Source organism: Sminthopsis crassicaudata, chromosome 1 (assembly GCF_048593235.1).
Source record: "Sminthopsis crassicaudata isolate SCR6 chromosome 1, ASM4859323v1, whole genome shotgun sequence".
Lineage (NCBI taxonomy): Eukaryota > Metazoa > Chordata > Mammalia > Dasyuromorphia > Dasyuridae > Sminthopsis > Sminthopsis crassicaudata.
In genome coordinates this window covers 275,558,125-275,574,498 of record NC_133617.1, presented here as the reverse complement: position 1 = coordinate 275,574,498, position 16,374 = coordinate 275,558,125, and the positions used below count along the sequence as shown (strand labels likewise).

General features: G+C 35.3%; 1 protein-coding gene across 1 annotated transcript in view; it reads left to right on the top strand.

Moving 5' to 3' along the window:
• The first annotated feature begins 2,191 nt into the window (after window positions 1–2,191).
• CPA6 (carboxypeptidase A6) overlaps window positions 2,192–16,374 on the top strand; it is a 364,131-nt gene continuing 349,948 nt past the window's right edge. The window contains exon 1 of the mRNA XM_074278838.1: window positions 2,192–2,627. Coding sequence (XP_074134939.1) covers window positions 2,524–2,627 — 104 coding nt within the window. The 5' untranslated portion in view covers window positions 2,192–2,523. The remainder of the gene's footprint in view (window positions 2,628–16,374) is intronic.

Below are 16,374 nucleotides of genomic sequence, written 5' to 3'. Positions count from 1 at the left end.
ACATCTTAGATCTTTACTTGCCAAGGCTAGAGAAGTTATTACCTTGGAATCTGAATCCAGACTGTCACAGCTGCTGTAACACATCACTAAAACCCAAATAACCTTCTGAAAGACTCCTTTGATGGTATGCTTACCACCCAGCCATAACCAACATTCCTGGTTTGACTAGGGTACCTTTGTGGATGAATTACAACAGATTTATACTAAATTCACTTGACACTTTGAAGTTCCAAGGTGGGGAAAAATTTGTTTCTTTACATGATTTTTCCCCAAATTTATGACAAGCCTTTCTTGTTTCAGTAGTAACCAGGCCAGTAGAAATGCTTCCTCTTTACCTCAATAAGTTGACTGAGGCTTGCAGGCTGAGGCTTCATAAGCTTAAAAAGATACACCACACAAAGTCAAGATTGTCAAATTAATCAATCAAAGAATTTATTAAACATCCACTATATGCCAAGCATAATGCTAGGCTCAGAGGATATAAAAGCAGGAATGAAATAGCCCTGCCTTCAGTACGCTTTATATTCTAAAGATGTTTGTATGTATGTGCTGCATACATCTTATATAGAGGTAAATATATACATATATATATATATATATATATATATATATATATATATATATATGTGTGTGTGTGTGTGTGTGTGTGTGTGTGTGTGTGTGTGTGTGTATAGGACACAGATACAGTAGACAGAAGGTAGTTTTACAAGAGAAGGGACCAGGAAAGGTATCATGTAGAAAGTAGAACTTGAGCCTTGAAGGGGAACAGGGATTCCAGAGGGTTGTGATGAGTAAGTAGAGAAAGCATTCCAGCATGGGCATAGCCAAAATAAAAGCACAGAAATGGAAGGAAAATTGTATTTAAGGGTGCAAAATGACAAGACCTGATTGTTCCCCTGAAATCTCTATTTCTGAGCTGGCTTTCTTCTCTTGTGGCTTTTCTCCTTTTTTAACCCCCCCCCTTTTTTTTTTTTTTCTGCATCTTCATTCCTCAGCACAGTGCCTGACCCATAGTGATACATGTAGATTGATGAGTTGAGCTTCATCTCTTACCAAGTTGGAGGCTTTAGCAACCAGATGCTATTGGTTCATCCTGAATATGGACATTGGTATCACCTTTCTCCATCAGTGTTGTCATCATTATGCTCTCCTACTTGAGTAAATAGTTGAGATTTACTGGTTGTTACAAGTTATATAGTGATCTTAGTTGTGACTACTCAAATAGCATAAGAAAAAATTAAGAGACAACAAAAAAGGACCATATTTGGTCTGTTCAGAATAAGTTATCGGTGTTACTCATTCACTCTCCTGACTCCCCAAATAGGACACACCACACCTCTTTAAGTCCTTATGCTGGAAGTTATGTCCATTCTAGCCCACATTGAGCACCTGAACTGTCTCATTTCTCTGCAACAGTGTCTCTTGGATTTAACTTTTCCTCTTCTTGCTTGGAAGCAGTGATAGCAAGGATAGAGAACAGGCTCTTGAGCAAAGAGGATTGTAGATTCAAGTCCCAACTAAATATTGGTTATATGACCTTGCACAGGTTACTTAATCATTCAATACAATTCAAAGCAACTCTAAAAACAGGAAGTTAAAGAAATAGGTTTTGAGCTGCAACCAATGACATCACAGGTCGGGTCCCTTTTGCTCTCTGTATGTACCTAACTTGCCTAGCTAAATTATAAACTCCTAAAGGACCAGGAACTGTTTTCTGCTACGTTTTCATCCACTAACCTCCTTTCTCTATTCCTTTGCACACAGAAGTCAAGAAAAAAGACTTCAAAAATGAAGAAGTTTGAACACATTCACAAGTGACTTAGTAATAACCTGTTGTAACCCAGGATCTTATAGCAGTAACTCCGATCCAATTAAAACTAATCGGGAACAGGATCCTGGGTTCTAATAGGGACATCAGACCTGAGGGGTGTGGGGGGATTTAGTAAATTTGTCCTCTGAAGAAATTAACCATATTACCGGGGGAGCTGCGTTCACTCCACAGTGTGAGCAGAATATTAAAGGGGTATGGAGGGGAGAGCGCAGCAGGATGAGAGAGACGGTAGAAGGTTGTCAAAGGCGGGTTTGGGGCCTGAAGTGGGAAAACAAACAAACAGAGAGGGGTTACCCAAAGGAAGGGCACTGCGGGGCGCCGGCTGCTGAGTCAGCAGCAGCAACTAGGGAGGAGGTCCCAGCCCTTGCAAGTGGAGAGCCTACTTAGGGCTCGGACTCAGCAGCTGGGGTGTGGAGCCGCGCCTAGCCAAGCTGAGCAGCTGCCACTCCAACTTCTCCCTCCAGGATTCACTTCTTAGCAAAAGCAACTTTCCTACCTCAGTTGCCTTAACTTTGCCCTCGCTCTGCTTTTCCCTTTCTGAAAGCCAAGTACTGTCCCTTCTTGCCTACTTCCCTCTCCTTCTGCTCCCTGATCTCCAGGCACTGAAGTTAAGTTAGCAGGGAGTGGGTTTTGGCCACTTTGAGTCTGCCGCTGGCAGACTGGCTGTCGCTCGCTTACTCCCTCCGGACACTATGAAGCCCCTTGGCTGGACAGCTGCTCAGTGGCTGCTTTGTCTGCTCTTTTTGCGGATTCCGGAACCAGAGCACTGCTACCTTTACAACAATCGCTATGCAGGGTAAGTTCAGTATCCTTCCTCCTTAGCTTCTAACACTTATTCCAACTGGGTGTCCGATTCGTGCCTGCCCTTGGTAGGAACAATCTTTTCTGATATGGGAGGTTTCTACAGAAGGATTCTCTTAGTGACTCAAATGGACGTGATGTAATAAAAAACATAATAATAATAATAAATCTCCTCCATTTCTTTGCTCCATCTCGCTGGAAAGAATACTGCCTGAGAGAGCCCGACTTCTTATTGCTCTTTACAATTGGACTCCCCGTGATGGAGCCGCTGGTCTGGGAATTGGCAACATTTTATTTTACAATGTGTGTTTACGGGGCTTCAGATTCAGTGTGAAGGGATTGCTATTGTGTTCATGTGGATTAATGCTTGAATTCAGACTTTTGGTTTTGGAAATATATGTGGTCAAATTTCCCTGCAGCAATGGGTTAAAACAACAACAACAACAACAACTAAAAAGCTATTGTGGTTTTTCTCTTCGGGAATGCACATCGCAAACTTTTGCAAATCTGTGTAATGTCAGTTATTGTCATTCAGATTAACCTGATCAAAATTGACCATTGTCAGAAGAAAAAGGAAAAAAAAAAATTATGGAAGTCTAAAGAAAATGGGGGAAATCACTTTCTTTTCACTCTGGTTATAAATTTAGTTTTTGTTCATGTCTGTTCATGCCATTGAAACCCATGAAAGTGAGAGTTGAGTACTCTCTGCTCTTATTATCCTGAAATCTTGCTGGGATTACACACAGTATGGGCAAGATTCTTATTGGGATGACATATAGTATATTCTTTTCTTGAAGTTAGACTGGGAGGAAAGGGTGAGTTGGAGTGTCTTTTAATTTTGGGATCATAGAATGTTAAAACTGGAAATGGAACCTTTCAAGAGAATCTAGTCCAAATTTCTCATTTTGCAGATGAGGAGATGAGGAAATAGTGTTTTGAAGTCTTTGTCAGGGTTCTAACATCATTCATTCACCAGTCTCCAGATGAGAAACATTTCAGATTGAATTGGAAAAGAAAACAAGGACTCAAGGGTATCACAACATAGTTGGCTCTTTTCCTAGAAGGTGGCACTTGTAAATTATCCTATACAATATTACAATTGTGACCTTGACACATACAGCTTAGTTTGTACTTTTTTTTCCCTCTTCCTCTTTTTTTGTTCCTTTGGTGATCAGGACAATTTAGAAGGACACTGAAAAGCAGAGCTTCTCAGGGAAAAGTTTAAAAACATGGTCTCAGCTCTCTCCAGAGATCAGAAAGTTTGCTAATGTGATCCATTCTTTCATTTCTGGATTTTTGGGTAAAATAGAAAGAAGTTAACTTTTGATCTCCAATTCATGAAATCTATCATCACTGTTGACATTCTCAGTGAGAAAGCCAAAGGACCAAATGGGCCTTAAGATCAACCACTTTTTTCAGTACTTTCAAACCACTGCAGTATATTTGCAAAGGAAATCTCAAACGGGATTGGAAATAACTGGATGCGACTGAAAAGCAATTAAAAAAGGAAAAAAAAAAAAAAACCCAAAACAAAACCAAGCAAAATAAAAACTTTGGGATATAGTGGTGGGACCAGCAGTATAAGAGGGCAGATTATTCAAGTTGTTCTAATTCTATGGGTAGTTCAATGATGTAATCCTTTTGAAAGCCTTATACTTTGTGGATTTCATGTGGGATATTTATAAATTCATTGTATTTTTTTTTTTTTTTTTGCTTAGGAAATTATGGTTAAATGACTTGTTCAAAGTCACACAACCAGTAAGTATTAAGTATCTAAAGTCAAATTTGAATTCAGATCCTCCTGACATTAGGGCCAGTGCCCTAATGTACCACTCTACAGTGCCACTGTACCATTTTGCTGCCCCATTTCACTGTAATTATATTTGTAGTAGCTAGCATCGTACCTGGCATATAGTATGTATTTAATAAAAAAAATTCATAAAGCACTGTAACATAAGGGTTGGAGGGCCATTTTGGAGTCAAGAAGTCCTGAAGTCAAATCCTGTTTCTGGCATATTCTAGCTGGTAAGGTTCTGTATCCAGGCAATTTGTTAATCTGGCAGAATGTAAGGTTCTTTAGGTCAAAAACTGTTTCATTTTTTTGTCTATCTATCCTCAATGCCCAAGAATTCCCTTACCAACATAAAATCACAGTTCAGGACCAAAAATAAAATTAATATGTCATATACACAGAGAACTATCCTTGGAGTAAAGAAGCCCTGCCTCTGACACAAAATAGCTTTGTGATGATGGATGAATAATTTAATTTCTCATGACCCTGGGGGCCAGTTTCTAAGAGGATTTTGTTGATGACCTGCATAAGGAGCAGGAGTTTCCAAACCCTACACTAATGAAATCCCATGCTTCCCACCCACCTGTTCCCCCAGTCCCCTGGAAAAAGGTACATGTTATTGGTTTAGAAATAACACAGAACATTAGCATGACTAAAGTTGTTATTTTATCCCTCCATTGTGATTCTGTGTAGGATGACAGGCATAGATTATAAGGTACATACCTAACCTCAGCTGAGCAAGTGAAAGCTAGTTTTCTAAGGACTTTTTAGTGAATGAAAAGATACCAGTCACTGTTTCTCATGTGCTTATAGAAGTTGTGGCTTCTGGAGCCCCTGTCATGATGCTACAATATATTTATTAGATGCTGAATTGCCTGCAATTATTATCATTTGCTCTTAGGCTGGTGCCTAATGATTCAGTCTCAAGTTTATAAATAACCAGGTGTCTGAAAATTCTAAAAGATGAAACCTGAGGCAGTTAGTGACAGGGTGAAGAAAGGAGGCCCTACTTTTCCATCTCTGTAAGTGGAGCTTCTTTGAAATTACAAATAGGTCTGTGTAGCCTCACCATTGAAAATGTGAACTTCTAAGTTATCCTGTGTAATTGTAGGTTCTCTCCAAACAGGGTAGGATTGTCTCAACCATTTAACACCATTTTAGTCTCTCTGACAAACTCTTAAAAGTTTAGCTTATTTAAGTGTGACTCGAATCTGATCAGATGACAAAACAATATATAATTTGAACTACATTTTTCCCCAAATGGCTTGGACTATATTTGCTATTCCATCCCTAAATTGCACAATTTTCATTCTTCAAGACTTTTGTTCTTTTTAAAACGTATGATATGGTCTCATTTGTAATAGAGAATTCTGCTCCTACTTTATGGATGCATTATGTTAACATATGACCATTGATTAAAAAGCTCTTAAGAATGCATTAAAACATAATAACATAATACCTAGGGCAGCCTTGGGAGTCTGTTGTTAAGAGATTGCAAGTAAAGATGGATTGCTTTAAGGAGTGAATATAATCAAGCTATAATATCTGCATTAAAAAGACAAAAGAAAGATTACAAAGAAAAGGGAACTGGAAGATATTACTCTATTATGAGAGAAGTTTGGACATTATTTGAAGAATAAAGAAACAAAACTGATAAAGAGATGATGTGAATATGGGAAAGAATGAAAAGGAATAAAGTTAACACAAGTATAAAACTTTTTCTCCCTCATTCTCACTAGCTTTCTTAAATTTCTTATAAAAAAAGATTAGCTATGTATGTATCAGCATGTATAATGATATATTTAGAGTGAGAGGCATCATTGCATTAAAGTCAGGAAAATCTGGATTGAAGTCCTGCCTGTCACATACTGACTGTGTGATTCAAGGAAGACTGCTTATTTCTTAGTGGTCTCATATAGCTCTCTAAAATTGTAAATTAGAAATCGTAATTTGAATTAAAAGGGATCTCAGAAGTCATCTATCCATCCTATTCATACTCTCAATGTATGGGTATGTATGTCTAGTTTAAAAGATCTAATCACATAATCAACTATGATAAACTTAGCTCTTCTCAGCAATTCAGTAATCCAAGGCAATTATAATAAACTTTGGGTGGAAAATGCCATCTGCATCCAGAAAGAGAAGTATGGAGATTGGATGTAGATTAATGCATACTATTTTCACTTTTTTTTTCTGTTTTGTTTTTCTCATATTTTTTCCCTTTTGTTCTGATTTTTCTCTCCTAATGATTCACATAGAAATATGTAAAAAATGAATGTACATGTATAATCTTTAAAAAGTAAAAATAAAATAAAATATTATCACAGACATGTACACATCACTATATTTTATTCCCAAAAATGTGTATTTGTTTATGGATAAAGAGAGAAACAGAGACAGAGACAAAGACAATGACAGGCAGATAGACAGAGAATGATGATATTCAGGGACAGAAAATAAGTTGTGATATATGATTGTGATAGAATATCATTGTGCTATAATTAATAAGAGGGACATTTTTAGAAAAGACATGAGATAACTTATATGGACTGATGCAAAGCAAAACGAGAAGAACTAGAACATTGCACAAAGCAATAGCAATGTTATAATAATGATTAACCAAGATTTAGTTACTCTGAGTAGCTACAGTGATCCAAGACAGTTCCAAAGAATTCATGATGAGAAGTACTATCTACCTTCAAAGAGAGAAGTAATAAACTTTGAATGCGAATTTATATTTTCCTTCTTTATTTTTCTTGCTTTTATTTGCTACATGGCTAATATGAAAATATGTTTTGCATAATTTCACATATATAATTGAAATCATATTGCTTTCCTTCTCAATGGGTGGGAGAGGGAGAAAAATTGGAACTTAAAAAGAAATGAAGGTTAAAAATAATTTTTTTTCAAAAAAAGAGAAATGAACACACACACACACACACACACACAGAGAGAGAGAGAGAGAGAGAGAGAGAGAGAGAGAGAGAGAGAGAGAGAGAGAGAGAGAGAGAGAGAGAGAGAGAGAGAGAGAGAGCAGAGACCGGTGATGGGATCTGTTTAGGAGCAGGGAATGAAACCTAAGGAGAAATTGTGCACCAAATTAGTAGGATCCAGCAGTTGCTTAATCCATTAGTTGTATTCAACTCTTTGTGATTCTATTTGGGGTTTTCTTGGTAAAGATACTAGAGTTTGCTATTTCCTTCTCCAGCTCATTTTACAGATAAGAATACTGAGACAGAATTAAGTGACTTCCCCAGACTCACACAACAAGTAACAGGACTCTAGGATTTTCAGTCTATCCACTGTGCCACCTACTTGCCCCAGCAGACTTAGCAGAAAACCTCTTAAATTTGTGCAGGGACAGGTGATGACAGGCAGAACTGTTGCTCATTACCCAGTTCGGGGTCACAGATCCAGGTTAGACTCAAGAAAGATTTGGACCTAGAAATGGAATTTCAGGGTGAGAAGCTCTGTGGTATAGGCTATGTCTGGAATCAGTCAATCAATTAAAAATTATTAATCACCTACTATTCCAGGTATTGTGCTTAATTCTGGGAAAACCAATAAAATAAAATAAAAAAGGAAAGAGTCCCTGCTTTCAAGAAACTCAACCTAGGGGGAGACAACATTCAAACAACCATGTACAAACAAATTATATACAGGATGAATTAGAAATAATCAAAAGAGAGAAGATAGTAGAATTGAAGGGAGTTATAAAAAGTTTCTTATAGAATGTAGAATTTTGGCTGGGATTTGCATAAACCCAGGGAGCGTTCCAGGAATTAGAGACAGCCAATGGAAAGTGTTTTATTTGAAAAACCGTAATAAGGCAAGTGTGTAGATGGAGGTGGAGGAGTGGAGTGAAGGATCTAAGATGCCATAAGACTGGAGAGGTTGGTATATGGCAGGTTATGGAGGTCTTTGAATTATCTCATGACTAATATTTCATTCTAAAAGTGATAGGAAGCCAATGGAATTTATTGAGGGGAGAGCAGTGTAGCATAGTCAAATCTGGTTTTAGACACATCACTTTAATTTAGTAGAGGATAAACTAGAGTCAAGAAAGACTTGTGGCAGGGAGGCCAGCCAGCAGACTATTGCAGTAGTTCAAGTATGAGGTGATGAGACAGAGGAGAGAAGGGTGCATATATAAAGAGATATTACAAAAATAAAATCAGTAGATTTTGGTAACATTGAATATTAGGATAACATCTACATCCAAAGATAATTATGGAGACTGAATATAGATCAAAGCATACTATTTTCACTCTTTTTATTTCCTCATGATTTTCCCCTTTTGTTCTGACTTTTCTTTCACAACATGATTAATATGGAAATGTGTTTACAATGATTGTGCATGTATATAGTTTTAAAACTATCTTTACATGTAATTAGAAAAACAAAATACTATTGAAATTTTTTTTTAAAAGAATATTTTGGCAGAAAGTGAGGTGTCAAGAATGATAAGGATAACACACACTTTGCAAGCCTAGGTGAATAGCAGGATAAGATGGGGATGAGAGTGGGGAGTGTAAGAGTATAGTGTTCAGGGAAGAATTGCATTAAGACAATTGGATTTAGGAGAGTAAGGAATAAGAGTTTGTTAGCCAAAAAACATAGGAAATACCAGTAGACTAAGATTCATATCCAGTGTTGTGATAATAAATTGTTCTTTCACCAAACACTGAAAAGGAGAGATTAAGCTAGCAGGAAAATTGTGTCAGGCACTGGAGCCCAAAGGCTGTAATGAACTCAAATTTAGTTTTCTTGCTTGTAACATCTTGTTTTAACAATTAATTCATTTTAAGCCTTGGGACAATAAAATTCTCCTAAAGTCCATGTGGTTCTATCTTATGTGGCTTTAGAGTGTATTTTAGATATAAAAGTTATGAGTTCAATTATAATTCTTATAAACTCCTAGTTAGGAAATCCTATTGGCTCTTGAAATAGTTTGACCACAGTTTTCTATCACTTCACACAACTAAAAGTTCTCTTAATTCTATAACAGACATTTGTCTCAGGTTTATACCTCATTTATACAAACTCTCCTTACCTCTGCAGATTTTCCAACCCCCCACCCACCAGTGCTTTTTACCTTTATTCTATTTCCTTTCTTTTTTTTTTAAGGTACAATTTATTCAAGCTACAGAGGAAACCCAATGCACCTTTCACTTAAGAGTTCATTGTAATGCTACCTTTTATCCTGAGGTACCTGATAATAAATGCTACTTACATCAATCTTCTTGATGAAGTAGAAAGGTGTCATCTATTATAATAAGACTATTGGTAAAATTAGGGACTTGAAAAGAAAAAAGTTTATAATCGTCATTATAGGGATAGAGATAGAGGGTAGTAAAGAATAGTACAATAGAAAGATTATTGAGTAGCCTTGAAGTACAGAAGAAGTTATGAATCATAAAGATATAATGGATAAAATCATTCAGTTTCATACCTGCCCTCAAATGTGCTCAGAAAATGAATATCTGCAACTATATAAGAGACATAAATAGCCTTTTAAAGTTTGCAAAGACAGTTTTAACAAAATATCTCATTTGAATTTCACAATTACCCTACAAAGCAGTTTTTCAAGAACTTTTATCTTCATTGTGCCTTTGAAAAAACTGAATTTTAGAAAATTCTGGTAAGTGGACCAAAGTTACAAAGCTATTAAGTGTCAGACATAGGATTTAAATCTTAAATTTCCTGATTCCAAGTCTAGAACTTTGTGTTTTATATCATGTCCCTTCTATAAAGAATTTGGATTGGGGGGAGTGCTGGAACTCTTGTCTTCACAGAAATCAGCTGTAGTCAGGATAATCAAAAGTCTTTATTCTTGGTCGGGGGATTAGATCTAGTAATCTCTACACCTCCTACCTCTCTCTCCAAGGTCAGGAGAATGCCTCAATTTCCTCCTCTTACTCCACCCACACAAGTCACTTCCCCCTCTTTGTCCACACCCACCAATCAAGCTAGGGCAGAATAGTTGGGGAGGGTCATCCTTCAAACATATTAATAGAGAATTGTCCAATTGGCAATTAGTCTCAACAGCTCCATTATCCAAGTGCATTTGCTCAGTTCTAGCCCTTTACAGGGGAGAGGTCCTAAGATTGTAAATTAATACAATTTCATGGGAAGATCAAGCCTAGCTGTGAGTTTTTAAGTCTAACAAGGACAAAATCGGAGTCAAGAGAAACCTTGTGAAGTCATGTTCAATTTATGTCTAATTGGAATTCCTACATCTCTCCCACAAGGATGCAACAATAAGTGCTTTTCAAGCTTTGCTTCATGGTGGCAAAAATTCATAGCCTCTTAAGACAACTCAGGACACTTTGAAATAACTCTAATTGTTAGTATATATAATTATATACTATATATACTATTTATATATATTATTATATATTGATGTCAAAATATTATTTTTTAAATTTCAATAGTATTTTTTTCTAATTACATGTAAAGATAATTTTAAAACTATCTTTACATGTACAATCTATATATTAAATACATTATATATATTTATATACTATAATTATAACCAGCCAAAATCTGCCACTTTGTATCTTCAAAATTTGCTACTAGTCTTGCACTTTAGGACATAGCAGAACAAGCCTAACTTTTCTTTTACATAATATCTCTTCAGAAACTTGAGAATAGTAATATCCCTCCCAAAGGCCCTTTTTTTTCATGGTAAATATTCCCACTTCCTTCAAACTATCTTCATATGGTCATTTTCAAATTTTTGGTACCTTTTTTTGCACTATGTTTTGTCAACATTTTTCCTAAAACATCATTCCCAGAACTGAACCCACTACTTTAACTTTCAATGAGATCACTTATTATGGCAGAATATATTGTACACATCACACCTCTCATTTTTAATGCCATCCTTTTCTAAATACCCCAAGTTTACAAGAGCTATTTAGATTGCTGTTATACTATTGGCTCCTGTTGAGCTTCTATTCAGCAGTCTATTAAAATCCAAAGATATTTTTTACTTGAACTCTTATCTAGTCACATCTGTCTCTAGTACAGTATCTGATACATAATAACCATTTAAGAAAATAGATGCTTTCTGTTTTCTTTCTTTAATTATGAAATTGAATTTAGGAATGTAAGTAAAGGATTCTAAATTACTCCCTGTTAAATTTCATCTTCTAAATGTCAACACATTCTGGTCTGTCATGTTATTTTTTGCATCCCAAACAGTATCCAATATGGTAACTATACCTCAAAGTTTTGTATCATCTGTAAATTTGATAAACATGTCATTTTTTCCTTCATTGAGATTCTTGATAAAAATATTTAACAGAATTGAGGAAGGAGCATTTCACTAGAAACCTCTCTTCAGGTTAACATCAATCCATGAACATATATATTGCATCTGGCCAATGGGTTTAAATTCCATCCAAATGTACTATCATATAATCCATGTTTTTATATCTTTTTCTTTTATCATAAAAGATAGCATCATATAATGGGGAAGATGCCAGATTCAGAATCATAGACAAGATTGCTCGCATCTCTTTCTCATCTGAAACATTGGGATAATAATATCAGGATTACAGAATCTCAAAGGTAAAAGAGACTTTGGTAGGTCACCTTGTCCAACTTAAACCTAAACAACAATCCTACAATATCCTCAACAAGATTTTTGTTTGGTTGATTTTTGTTTTTGCTGAGGTGATTGGGATTAATTGACTAGAATCACACAGTTAGGAAGTACTAAGTGTCGGAGGGAGGATTTAAACTGAGGCTATTCTGATTTCAGGGCCAGTGCTCTGTCCACTGCATCATCTAGCTGCCCCCAAAAAGTTTTTTTTTTTTAAGAAATCTTTGTATAGGGACCTTTAGTTAAGAAGCATATAAGAAGCAGCCTCTACCTACTTCAAATAGTTGTAAATATTATTTGAGATAACTATAATAATAATAATAATAATAGCTATGTATACTATGCTTTAAGGTTTGAAAAGTACTTTACAAATATTAACTCCTTTTATCTTCACAACATCTTTGGGAGGGAAATGCAATTATTATCTCCATTTTGATAGGTGAGAAAACTCAAGCAGACAGAGGTTGAGTGACTTGCCTATGATCACTCAGTTAATAATTGTGTGAGACTGAATTAGTACTGAGGTCTTCCTGATTCCAGATTTAGTGTCCTACCTAGCTACTTAAATAAAACATTTAAGGTTCTTTGTAAGTCTTGAAACACTATTAAAAATGTCAGCTACTGTGGTGAGATAGTTTGCTTAATGACTTAATTATAATTACATAAATTGTAATTATTATAATAAATGCCTTGCTCAAATCCAGGTGTGTTAAGCATCTAGCATTCCCTTCTTTTACCATTCTAGAAACCATGTCAGAAAGGAAGTAACTTTCATCTAGCTTGACCAGTTACTGATGAAAACATGCAATTCAATTTTAAAAAACTGACAATACCTATTCTCACAGCTTCCTTACTAAAATACTCACAAACCAAACATTTAGTAATACATTTTACATATTTCACCAGAAACTAAATCAAAGTACAGTGTGAAAACTTTTTTTTTAAGCTGGTCCCCATTTGCCACTCCCCAGTTCTTCAGACCTTCTCCCATTCTGCACAAACTATTAAGAGTGATATCAACAGTATGGTTCAGCAATCACACCAGTCAGTCCTTTCAGTCCTCTAGGATATAGGTCATCTAGTCCTGAGGACTTGACTTGAACTCTCTTGAGGACAAGTATCTTAATATCTTATTTAGCTTATATTTCCGTTCTCTGTTAAGCATTTTAATTCTGCCTTTTCAAGTTCATCAGTTGCTCTGCTTTTAGAAGAGAAGAGGGGAAAGTTGGGGAAGGGAGGGAGAACAAAGAGGGAGGGGAAAACAGGAAGAGATACAGAGACAGAGGCAGAGATTTAGCAAATTTCCAGATAGTGGACATCTCTTATTACTATTATGTCATACTTCCATGCACAAGTTTGTAATGTTTTCCAGTCCTATCCATTTCCCCATTCTGGCCAGTTGATTTGTAATATATATTCCCAGCATGATATTGCTTCTCTTTTTCTCTTCATTGATCCTTTCCAAAAGACTTCCTTCATGTTTCTCCTTGCATTAAAACCTCTAGTTCACTTTAGTCATCCATATCCTGAGAACCTATTTATAAATGCTTGAGACCATATGTTTAATTTCAATTTCTCTTCCAGAATAATGCCTTTAATGAGATACTAATCTTCTCCACTTATATTATTCTTCCTATGTTATACTTGATATTCTTTGTTATAGCTGCCCAAAGTATTTGGTATCTTTTCTCCCTTCCATTCCAGAAAATCCTGAGAAAAGAGGGGAAAAAATTAAATGTGATTTTTTACTTACAACATTTGGTATATCTTCAATAGAAACAAAAAAAATCCAGCTTTAAAAAGCTTCATCAATTTAAATTTCAATGCTATTTCAAAGAAGAAAAAAGCAAAGGAGGGAATAGTAGTTTCATTCTAATGATTTTTAAAATAATGTACACAAACTAGCTAGATTGGCCCCAGTGAAAGATATTGATTCATCACAAGGCCATTATTTACGTTGAATTTGATACTTCAAGGATCCATGATATTATCCATTTGTGGCATTCTACTCATTAATGACAATTCTAATTACCCTACCTGCCTTTTACAGAATTGTAGAAACTCAAAGTTGAAGGGACCTTTAGAAGGGAGTGCCCAGTACAATACCTTGCACCTATTAAACAGTTAATATTTCCTGAAAATTAAGACAGATCTGAAGTTCCATCTCCCACATATTAAATTGGCAAAGATGGTAAAGGAAGAAAATGGCAAATGTTGGAAGCAAAGCAGAAAAATAGGCACAGTAATGCAATACTAATGGAAATATGAATGGTGTCATCATTTTGGAAAGCAACTTGGAATTGTGCCTCAAAAGTACTAAACTAAACTAGTTATACTACTATTAAGCATGTACTCCAAAGAGACAAAGAAAAGGGGGGAAAGGACCCATATTTATATATAAATATGCTAGATGGCATGATGGGTAGAGCATGGGTTATGAAGTCAGGAAGACAAGTTCAAATTTGACCTCAGACACTTAACACTTACTAGTTGTGTAACCCTTGCCAAAAATAAACATATATATATATATATATATATATATATATATATATATGTAGCAGCACTTTTCATAGCAGCAAAAGAATGTGGAAACTCAGTAGATACCCATCAATTAGAGAATGGCTAAATAAGTATAATAGTATATACGTAATAAGATAATTAAGATAAAATGGCTAGTTTCAGAGAAAATTGCAAAAACCTCTATGAACAAAAACAACCAACAATTTATAAATTCAAGTGAGAAAATATTAAGTACAATTTATACAATGAAAACATTACAAAGAAAAGTAACTTTTAAAGGTTCTAGAACTCTCATCAGTAAAATGACAAAGCCTGATTCCAGAGGACCAAAGATGAAGTGCACTATTCATCTCCTGCCAGAGAGATGAGATGCCTAAAACACAGAATGAGACAAACATTTTTGTCCATGGTCACTGTGGGAATTTGCTTTGTGAATATTTGCATTTTTTTCCTTTTTTAAAATTATTCAACTGGAGAGGGAGGAAGCATGGAAAAAATGCTTATTGATTATAAAAATAATAAAATTGAATGGGGAGGGGGGATAACTAGAACCTAGACCAGTTAAAACATGAATAAGACTCCCTTTAACAAATGGTTGTCCAGCCTCTGCCTAGAATGAACAACTCAAGACACCTTTAATAGTGCTCTAAATGTTAGAAAGTTCTCCTTTCCTTGAATTTCAGGATGCTTCCCTCAACTTTCATGCATTGCTGTAATCCTAACTTCTGGCAACTAAGCAGAACAAGTCTAATTCCTCACCTATGTGGCATTCTTTCACATGCTTTAATAGCTACTCAGTCCCAAGCTTTTTCTTCTTCATTCTTAATAGTCTTAGCTCATCAAATACACAGAACTTTTCAAAGATAATTGATTCTTTTCTTCCTACATTTCTGGCCTTATTGTGGCAAGAAAAAAAAATCATCCAATAACTAAACTTCTGGTGATGACTTTTTATAAGAGATGGAAGCCTATGAGTGCTATGTGGACATAAGTGGTTGTTACCACAATTATATAATATTGAGATCTATATTAGTACATTGATAGAGTTGATAGCTTAATTTATTTACAAGCAAATTATGCTAATAATGACAATATTTACTAAGCAGAAAATTGTCCTTTGTTATTCAGAGAATTTCATAGGTGCAAAAATTCTACCATTTTAGTAATTGTTAACCACTTGGAAGGGATATGACAATTCCATATAAGGCATCTGACAAATACATGCACATATATGTGTGTATACACTCGTGCACATATGTATATGTATAGGTATGTATGTGAATGTGTATATATATATATATATGTATGTGTGTATACAAATATACATATATATAGTAGCACTGCACACAGTTCATATTTCCCTAAGATCTTCCTTTTCTTATGTCAATCAGATTTTCTGAATTGTGTGATGATAAGGCTATTATTGGCCTCACAAACATTGCTATTCACATTGAGCAATGGAAGAATTAGGGACAGGACTATGGAGTCAGAAATTTTGTGATTAGAAACATGTCATTGGAGAAAGTTTTAAATCTTTGCTTCAGAATCAAAAAAGTAGCTTCCATACATGAGAAACTGTTTTCTGCCCTAAACTTTCCAGGATTCTATGTGAGGGCAGATAGAAAAAATAGTAATAAGAAATTAGAAGAATTATAGGTTTACATATGGAAGAGACCTTTCCAACACCTTCACTTCAAAGAGGAGGAAATGATGGCAAAAAAAGTTAAATTAACAGAACTAGTAAGTTTCTGAATCAGAATTTGAATTAATATACTATTTCATCAATTGCTTTTGAAATAGAACCACTTAGGTGTGTTTGAC